The 9,593-nt window shown below is 64.5% G+C and overlaps 1 protein-coding gene across 1 annotated transcript; it reads right to left on the bottom strand.

The window, feature by feature from the left end:
• Window positions 1-3,346: 3,346 nt before the first annotated feature.
• CRYAA (crystallin alpha A) lies at window positions 3,347-6,751 on the bottom strand. The gene is made up of 3 exons (XM_045540751.1): window positions 6,508-6,751; window positions 5,168-5,290; window positions 3,347-3,973 (listed from the first exon to the last, which is right to left on the bottom strand). The coding sequence occupies exons 1-3, from the start codon at window positions 6,694-6,696 to the stop codon at window positions 3,764-3,766; spliced, it is 522 nt and encodes a 173-aa protein (XP_045396707.1). The 5' UTR covers window positions 6,697-6,751; the 3' UTR covers window positions 3,347-3,763.
• Window positions 6,752-9,593: the final 2,842 nt, after the last annotated feature.

Below are 9,593 nucleotides of genomic sequence, written 5' to 3'. Positions count from 1 at the left end.
GGAGGTGACCGAAAGCACAGACCCCGGACACCGTCCCTCCAGACTCTCATTCGGAGGTTTGGGGCAGGGCCTGGGAATCTGTGTTTGCAAAGTGCTGCAGGTGGCTCTCACGGGCAGGCAGTTTGCGGGGTGCCAGCAATCTCACCTTTACGCAAAGGCCACGGACTTGCATGGACAGGGCTGGGCTGGGGGGCACCCTTTGACCTGCATACACGGGGGACAGACACAGGGGCCTTGGGAGTCCGGCCAAGCAGTGGGGAGCAGAGGGGAGACGCAGTCGGAGCTTCGCGACTCATCACGTGTCTGAGGCCAGGCGAGGGTGAGGGAGGGCCAGCCGGCAGTGGCAATGATGTCATTGTCTGGCCCGTGGGAGGCTGTGGCTGTCTGGGTGAGGAGTTGCAGGCCTGGCTCCGGCAGGCGGAGGGAGCTGGGAAAGGAGGCGAGGGGAGCAGACAGCCTCGTGTGTCTCGGAAGTTCTCCCGACAGCAGCCATGGGCGGGCGTGGGGTGGAGCGTCTGTCAGGGAGACTCTGGGGCCGGTCAGACCCCCGCAGGGCAGCCAGGCAGCTGGCGCATCAGAGCTTGTGTCCTCTCTCCTCACCAGGGCAGCGTCCGGCACGCTCTCCCACGGCTCCAAGGGGGTCGTGGGCACCCTGCCCCGGTGCGGGCAAGCCCTGAGCTGGGGCTCACTGGGGTGGGTTCAGTGTGGGCCTGGCGTTAGCCTGCTGGGGGCCTGGAAGGTGCCCCCAGCTGGGCCCGTCTGGCCTGGACATGGTGGTGAGGATGCGGAGGCTGCCGGCGGGGGGGGCCCTGGCGGGTGGGGGGCCAGGGCTGTGAGCGGCACCCACCCCGTGCACAGAGAACACACAGGCCCCAGCCGCCCCGCCGTGGCTCCAGGCTGTGCGAAGCTAAGCGCCTGCTAAGCTGGCCCGGGGCACACCTGGGAGGGGCAGGGAGCGTGAGGGAGTTTCCAGATACCCAGCACCAGCCCTGAAGTGCAGTAGCCGGTTTTCCTCACCTGCCACAGGGCACTCCCCCTTCTGTAGAGGAGGGTTAAGTGGCAGAGCAGCAGGGAGGGGTCCTGTGGGACAGGAGGGTGGGCCGGGGTCTAGGGAATCCCTCCAGGGGCCAGAACGATTCTTTTTTTTTTTTTTTTTTTTGAGACAGAGTCTCACTTTGTTGCCCAGGCTAGAGTGAGTGCCGTGGCATCAGCCTAGCTCACAGCAACCTCAGACTCCTGGGCTTAAGCGATCCTACTGCCTCAGCCTCCCGAGTAGCTGGGACTACAGGCATGTGCCACCATGCCCGGCTAATTTTTTCTATATATATTTTTAGTTGTCCAGATAATTTCTATCTTTCTATTTTTAGTAGAGACGGGGGTCTCACTCAGGCTGGTCTCGAACTCCTGACCTCCAGCGATCCACCCGCCTCGGCCTCCCAGAGGGCTAGGATTACAGGCGTGAGCCACCGCGCCCGGCCCAGAACGATTCTTTACATGAGGCTCCCAGAGCCGCGAAAGAGATGCAAGTTAGGGGAGTGTGTGATGTGAGTGTTGCGTGGTACATGTGTGTGTGGTGTGCACGGTACATGAGGGAGACGTGAGGGGAATAGTGTGTGAGTGTGGTGTGTCTGTGTGGTGTGTGCATGTGTGTGTGATGTGTGTATGCATATATGTGTGTGTGATGTGTGTGTATGTGTGCATCTGCAGTGTGTGCATGGTGTGTGGTGTGTGTGGTGTGGGATGTGTGTGTGCATCTGCAGTGTGTGTGTGTATGGTGTGTGCATGGTGGGCGGTGTGTGATGTATGTGTGTGCATGGGTTTGCAGTGTGTACATGGTGAGTGGTGTATGGTGTATGATGTGTGTGTATGCATGCATCTGAGGTGTATGCATGGTGTGCAGTGTGATGTATGTGTATGCATGGATTTGCAGTGTGTGCATGGTGAGTGGTGCGATGTATGTGTATGCATGGATTTGCAGTGTGTGCATGGTGTGTGAGTGGTGTGGTGTGTGATGTACGTGTATGCGTGGATTTGCAGTGTGTGCATGGTGTGTGGTGTGTGTATGTGTGTGTGTATCTGCAGTGTGTGCATGGCGTGTGGTGTGTGATGTATGTGTATGCGTGGATTTGCAGTGTGTGCATGGTGTGTGCATGGTGTGTGGTGTGTGTATGTGTGTGTGTATCTGCAGTGTGTGCATGGCGTGTGGTGTGTGATGTATGTGTATGCGTGGATTTGCAGTGTGTGTATGGTGTGTGCATGGTGTGTGGTGTGTGTATGTGTGTGTGTATCTGCAGTGTGTGCATGGCATGTGGTGTGTGATGTACGTGTATGCGTGGATTTGCAGTGTGTGCATGGTGTGTGCATGGTGTGTGGTGTGTGTATGTGTGTGCGTATCTGCAGTGTGTGCATGGCGTGTGGTGTGTGATGTATGTGTATGCGTGGATTTGCAGTGTGTGCATGGTGTGTGCATGGTGTGTGGCACGTGCTGTTTGTCACTGGAGGTTAATGTGCTCTCTCACTGCCTGTTGAACTCTGGAAGTCCCCGCGTGTCCATGTCCCCCCAGGAGAGGATGCTGGCTCCACCCCCTGGGCTGTCCTGCCAGGCCCCATGACCTTTGCCTCCCTGGGCGAGGGCCTCTGACAGGGTCTGCCGGCAATGACAGGGCCCCCCGGCGTGGCGTCTCTCGCTCCCCACTCCCCAAGAACCCCTCTGGCTGCCCACCCTGCCCCCTTGGAGGGGGCATCAGGAAGCCACCTGCTTGCCTCAGGCCAAGTCTCCCCCTGCGACCTCCCCCGGAGGCCGGCCTGGCTCTGATGGAGGTGCGGCTGGGGCACCCAGCCCCCTGTCAGGGCTGGAGGGAGACGGCCCGAGAGGAGCCCCGAGGGCCCAGAGCCTGGGAGGACAGGGTAGGCTGGGCCCGCCTCCAACTCGGCCCAGGACGCACCGCCCGGCGGGAGTGGCCGAGTTCGGGGCCCACCAGAGCCAGAGCATCTTTGAAGCACCAGCCCAGGGGGCCTGGAGGGAGGCCAGACCCCCAGCCCTCTCCCTCCCGTGCTCCTGCCTCCGTCCCCCCAAGCCCCCAGACTTCCTCTCCCCTCTTTCCCTTCAGACGCTTCACCCCGAAGACCCCCTCCTTCCTGCAAGCCGGGGTGGAGGGCTGGGGAGGGGCTTCAGCTGGGGAGAGGCCGGTCGCTCGGCCGCCCCTTCCCCCCTCCCCGGGCCACCCCTGTGCCCCCCACTCTCTAGAGCTCCCTGGTGGGGACGCACGACCAGACAGCAAGTTGCTTGTGTCACCTGCTCTTTATTGACTGCCACGGGCTGCACTCTCATAGGTGACCGGCGTCCCCGAGAGTGGCACTACACAGAGGAGGGTGGAGGAAGACAGTCTGAGAGAAGGGGGCGGCGAGAGCCCGGGTGCACAGGGCCCCCCGGGCAGCGTGGGCAGGGCCGGCCGCAAGCGGAGGTGCCCTGGGCGTCCTCTGGGGCGTGGGCACCCCCAGGCCTCTCAGCAGAGCCGGGCCGCGCACCCGGGAGGCCCGGGCTGCTCTGCTGGCTGAGGAGGTGTGAGACGGCCGCTCGCCCGGCCGGTGTTGGGGTCGGGACACCCCGAGGCCCTGAGCTCTCCCGGCCGCTCTCTCAGACCCTCGTCCAACGGAGGAGGCGGGAAGGAAACGCGGAGGGAAGCGGAGGGAGACAAAGGCCACCCGTGCTGCACCCCCGGGGTGGGTCGGGGCTGCGGGGGGCAGCCAGGCCGGGGCCTGCTTAGGACGAGGGCGCGGAGCTGGGCTTCTCCTCCCGCGACACGGGGATGGCTCGCTCGCTGTGCCCGGCGTCCAGGCCGGACTGGACCTTGGGGCCCGAGAACGTCAGCATGCCGTCCGCGGACAGGGAGCAGGACAGGGCCGACTGGTCCACGTTGGAGGGCAGGCGGTAGCGGCGGTGGAACTCGCGGGAAATGTAGCCGTGGTCGTCCTGGGCAGGGGACGGGGAGGGGCACGCGGTCGGGGGGCGCTGGGTGCGACCCGCCTGGGCTGTACGGCCTTGCGGGCTCCCGAGCCCTGGTCTCTGCCTGGCCCGGGTGGTCCGGGAGCGAGAACCTGCCCACGGCCAACTAGAGCGGTGGAGCTGGCTCTTCACCCTCCGGGTTCCACTCCGAAACCGGAGGAGGCGCTCCATCCCTGCACCTGTCGGGTTTTCCCTTCCTGGGACCCGCATGGGCTGCTCAAGCCCAGGGTCTCTGCCAGCCACGCGGGCAGAATGCCACCACCTGCGGTCACCCTAAGCCACACTCAGCTCCCTGGGCCGACCTCTTCCTCCCTGGGTGTGGGCCAAGAGCTGAGCTCTCGGGGAAGGACTCCCTGGGCTGTGCCGGCTACGACGGCCAGGGGAGCTTCACTCGGCCCACGTGGCAGGAGATAGCAGACCCGACTGTGGGTTTCACCCCCTGCTTCAGCCTTTCAGGGAAGACCCGGCCAGGAGAAACTGCAGCTTGGGCCAGCGTCCCCGTCCCAGCCCCTCTCCGCCTCCACTGGCCCTTCCTGGCTGTGCCCGGAGGGGCAGCTCACAGGGTTCCTGTGCCCGGGGCTCCCTCGACACCATGGAGACCCGAGCAAGAGCCGTGCGGGGGGGTGACTGCCAGGGAGGAGCCCCTGCCCCACCGCCCTGTGCTCGCTGGGGGCCCCAGGCAGCCCCAGGCCCTTCTCTTGCCTCAGCTCTGCCCTTTGGGATGACGAGAGCACTGGTCCCAAAGGGCCACTGAGAAGGGACTGCGTCAACGCACGAAAAGCACTTGGATGCCAGTAAATGCAGCTACGGGTCACCAGGGGCCGGCCTTCCAACGTTAGGTTTTAAGTGAAAACATGCTGGCTCGGAGGTCGCCACCGAAGTGCTCCCATTTCCTGGGGTCGTCTAAGCCCACCTGTCACCCGGTTGACCCAGAGGGACCTGGTAACAGCTGGGCACAGTGGCCCAGGCGGGACCCACACCCGGGTCCCTGAGCCACGTCCCGCCACTGCCTGGCCCTGCCGGGACGACAGTGAGCCGCAGGGTCGGGGAGAGGCGGCTGTGCTTAGGCATACGTGGCTGCTCCCGCGGGGGAAGCTGGGCCGGATTGGGGACCCCGAGAGTTTTCCGCACCCGTTTTCCTTCAGCCGGGTCTTGGCTCACCTGCCTCTCGTTGTGTTTGCCGTGGATCTCCACGAAGTCCTCCTGCACCTTCACGGTCAGGTCCTCCGGGGAGAAGTGCTTCACGTCGAGGAAGATGACAAACTTGTCCCGGTCGGATCGGACCTGAAAGCCAAACGCCTCGTGTGGAGCTACCCATGGGGCTGTGGCCCGGGGAGGGAACCGTCACCCGCCAGCCTCTTCCTTCCCCAGTTGCGTGGGCGAGTTCTGGGGCTGTCACCCGGGTAGGAGCCCCGCCTGACCCATCCCCACGCTCCCGGGGCTCAGCCGAGGCGCGGCTGCCCACTGGCTGGTCGTGGGGCCGCTGGTTTGGGTATGACCAGGTGGCTGGATGCAGATGGCGCAGCTGGTTATGGGCTGGCTGGCTGGTTACGGTTGGGGGCTGGTTGGGGGTTGGCTGGCTGGTTACAGTTGGGGGCTGGTCATGGGTTAGTTGTCGGCTGGTGGTGGGCTGGCTGGGTGGGCTCAGCCTTGGACTAAGGTCACTGCCCTTAGCATCGCTGTGCCCACAGTGGCCCAGGAGCCTGTCTTTCGTCTTTTCTGTGCACGCGACGCTGCCCAACAGCCCGCACGGCGCTGAGCACCTGCTGCCCACAGAGCCCTCCCGCCCCCGCCTCGCGGCACTAGCTCGGTTTGCTCCCCGCTGCATGTCCCTGCACAGGCTCTGGGGGTCCCCTGCTTCTCAGGCGATGGGGAGATTCGCACCTCCAGAACTGTGGACCCTGCACTGACCACCTGGGGCTCGGGAGGGGAGGCGGGGGTGTCGCTGCTTCTCCTTCGGCTTTGGCGGGGCCACCTGGGTGACCTGGTAAGAGCCACCATGTGTGCAGCTGTGCTGGGACAGCCGTCCTCTCTGGATCTCAGGGCAGCAGCCCCCACCCCACCCGGGCCCCCTGGACTCGGGCAGGGAAGTGCAGAGAACAGCCCGGCCCAGAGAGCTCCAGGCGGCCGTCAAACTTGCCTTGCTGGGGTTGCTCTTGGGGTTTCCAGCATGTGGCTGGTGCATTACAAGCCACATACGGGTCATGAGCTGACGGAGGAAAAGACAAGGGTGGGCTCAGGCTGACTCCTCCCGACCCCCCTGGTGTGCGGGAGGCTGTGCCCCGTGGCCGTGTGGCCGCAGAGCTGGGTGCGCGGGCTCCCGCCAGCCTCTGCACAGCAGAGGCAGAGGCCAGGGGAGGAAGGCAGAAATGTGGCTCTGTGCCGTGGCCACCTGCTCCACGGAGCAAGGCAAGAGCCAGGGCAGCCAGGTGTCCCCTCAGCTGTCCCTAACTCTCCTCCCTGTGCCCAGCAAGGAGAGGCCAGCGTGGGCCGTGCCTTACCTCAGAGACGCCGGAGTCCAGCACGGTGCGGAAGAGGGACTGGCGGTAGTAGGGGCTGATGGTGGACGACAGGAAGGGCAGCAGGTCGTACTCAAAGAGGCCCTCGCCGAAGAACTGGTCGAACAGCCGGCTGGGGTAGAAGGGGCCCAGCGGGCGCTTGAACCAGGGGTGCTGGATGGTGACGTCCATGTTCAGCTTCGGCACCGCAGGGACCCGGAGGCTGCAGGGGAGTCAGGCAGGGGCCTCTGGGCAGCGCAGTGGGGAGCTGGGCGCGAGCCCTGCCTATATACGCCGCCGGCAGAATGGAGGCATTAAGGGATTTCTCTGGAAAGGCATGAGCTCACGAGGAAGCTGCCCCGTCAGCAGAGTCGCGCTGGGCCGGGTGCTGCCCTCAGCCCCGGGAGGTGCTGCGCTGACGGCCACAGAGCCTGGGCTCGCTCAGGGCCACCAGGGGGGCAGACGTCCCCAAGGAGGAGTTCTGTGCCCCACACTGGCCCTGGGGGATGGTGGGGCTTCTTGTCTCCCATGTGCCGGGCGGGGGCACGACGTGCCACATACAGCACCTTGTCCTGTGTGGTTCTCGCGGCTGCCCTGGGAGGGGGCTCATACCCATTCCATATGGGAGGAAACCGAGGCACAGTGGTCAGACGCGTAGTCCCCAAGTCTCACAGCTCCTAGGTGAGAGTGCACTGTGTCTCCAAACCAGGACCCGCTGCCAGCGCTCGCGATTGTCACAGCTGTGCACACTCACCACATTCCCAGGGAAGACGGAAAAGACGGAGCAGACGTGGAAACGCGCTCGTCCTGCGGGCTCCGTGTGCCCCCGACGGGGTCGGAGACCGGCTTCCCTTATGCCAACGGGACCCCCCGTCGTGGGCTTTCCTCTGCACGGCTCCCCTCGTGCCTCCCCGGGTGACCCCCACGGTGCTCAGCCGGCTGCCACGTGTCCACCTCGTCCACGCCGTGCTGTCAGAGGCAGGCCTGGCGGTGACCTTGCTCCCGACCTGTGGCCCTCGTCCAGCGTTGCCAAGGGTCGGGGCACCCCCAGTTTAAAGGCTTTTGATATTTCAGGGTAAATTGATCTTTGGGGAGCATCACGCCTCCCACCTCCCACAGGGAGAGCACACAGTCCCCCCGTCCTGCCTTGGCTCCCAGCTCTGTCCCCTTCACGTCTGCATGGGGAACTCACGCTGGAGCGCCGGGGTCCCCGCAAGGGGACCTGCGGTCGTGAGAGGGCAGACCCCCTGTGCGTGAGGAGGGCCGAGCCGACACGTCCCAGGTCCACCGGGTGCGCGGTGGGGTTGGAGTGCCCCCCATGCAGCTCCTGCGGAAGCCGCTGCGCTCGGTGCCGGACGCTTCCCGCACTGGGACGTCGGCTGTGCACGCAGCACTTTCCCGGTGGGACAGGGCCCGGAAGATCTTGAAATGACAACCTTCGTCCTGCACATTTGCAACACCGAGAAACGACGCCCAGGTGTCAGGCAGCGAGCGCCAGACCAGGGTGTGGGCAACACTGGGAGTGACCCCAGGCCCGCGCCGGCCCCCCTGCCCACGACCCTGTGGTGCCTCAGAGTCGCCCTCTGGGCAGCTCCCAGCAGCCCCCGCTCTGTAGACCAGCAAAGGGGGCTTAGAAAGGTTCAGCTGCGGGCCCAGGTCACTCAGCCTGGAAGACGGGGAGGGGACCCCAAGCGGGTCGACATCCAGGCCGTGGCAGGGGCTGGCAGAGCGGTGCCGGCCACCTACTCCTGGGCCACGGGGAAGGGGAGGAGGGGGCCGTGCGGAGGGAAGCCGTGTCCCCCGAGGAGAGGGTCCAGCCAGTCATGCTGGAACTTCAGTTGTGTTCATTCTTTATTTCAAATTTTGATATTTTGTTCACAGATTTTTTTGCATTCATTTTTACTTTTTTAAACATTGCATTAAAAAATGATTTCTCTCAGTGGCGGTGGTTTTTGGTGCCCCCTGACATTTGGCACAGAGGGGACAGCCTTACTGCCCTCCCTGCACCTGGCCCCCCCCAGGGTGGGTCAGACAGGCAGGGGCTGCGGGCAGGGGCAGGGGGCACTTGAGGCTGGGGAGGGGGTGGAGGGGATCCCTCAGACACGGGAATGGGTGGTGCCCGGCATGCACACCCGTGTCCCTGCCCCCACGAGGATGGGACCCCACGGGGTGTGGGACGCTGAGGCACCTGCGCAGGGCTGGCCGGGCCCCAGGGGAGGCCCGCAGAGCACACCGAGCCGTGAAGGCCGGGACGCGGGCAGCTCAGGGGCCATTTCCATCCTGAGTTTAGGGTGCTGCATCAGTGTCTTGTTGCTGCCGTACACATCACAAATTTGGTGGCTTGAAACAACACAAATGTATTGTCTCAAAGTTCTGGAGGCCAGAAGTCTGAACCGTGTCTCAGGTGCTGGCCGGGCGGGATCCTCCTGGCGGCCCAGGGGACAGTCCGGTTCCTGCCTTGGGCAGCGGTGGTGGTGGCATCTCTCCCCCATTGCATCCCTCCGCGGTCACGGTCCTGCCCCTCTTACGAGGACCCCTGTGCACACACTGGGCCCCCCTGGAGGAGCCAGGCCCGGCTCGAGGCTGGCTGTCTTCATTCAGGAGCCTTCACTCCCGTGTTCTGCAGGTGACACGTTCCCAGGTTACGTGTGAGGAAAAGCTGCCCAGGACGCTTCCCGCGGCTCACGGAAGGGCCAGCGGTAACGGCCAGCCCAGCTCAGGCCACTCCACTCTGCGACCTCACTCAACCCGAAGCGAGGTCCGTCGCCTGCCCTTCCTGTCCCACCTCCCAGTGCACCGACCTCTCCCACCGCCAAGGCCACACGAGGACCATATTCACCATGGGCCGGCGCTGGCGGAGTCCTGCGTACACGGCACACGCGGCTGTAAGCAAAGTCCCTGCCTTTGTGGGGCTGACGTTCTAGCGGGTAAACAGCAAAGGGCAGACGCCTGCTCAGGGCACAGCGAGACCCCCCAGAGGGTGAGGCGGGAACAGGGTGGGAAGCAACGGGGTCTCTCAGCAGCACAGCGAGTCCTGCCTGGGCAGAGCCCCCCCCCACCTGGGCTCTGGGGAACAGGCCCCTCCTGAT

This window comes from Lemur catta, chromosome 1 (genome assembly GCF_020740605.2).
Source record: "Lemur catta isolate mLemCat1 chromosome 1, mLemCat1.pri, whole genome shotgun sequence".
NCBI lineage: Eukaryota > Metazoa > Chordata > Mammalia > Primates > Lemuridae > Lemur > Lemur catta.
This window is presented reverse-complemented; position numbering and strand designations above follow the sequence as displayed.

Excerpts from the sequence above, each read along its gene's own strand:
- CRYAA (XM_045540751.1), bottom strand. The coding sequence starts at position 6,696 with ATGGACGTCACCATCCAGCACCCCTGGTTCAAGCGCCCGCTGGGCCCC. Across the intron at positions 5,291-6,507 it reads TGGACTCCGGCGTCTCTGAG|GTCCGATCCGACCGGGACAA; the intron begins GTAAGGCACGGC and ends TTTGGCTTTCAG. Across the intron at positions 3,974-5,167 it reads GCAAACACAACGAGAGGCAG|GACGACCACGGCTACATTTC; the intron begins GTGAGCCAAGAC and ends TCCCCTGCCCAG.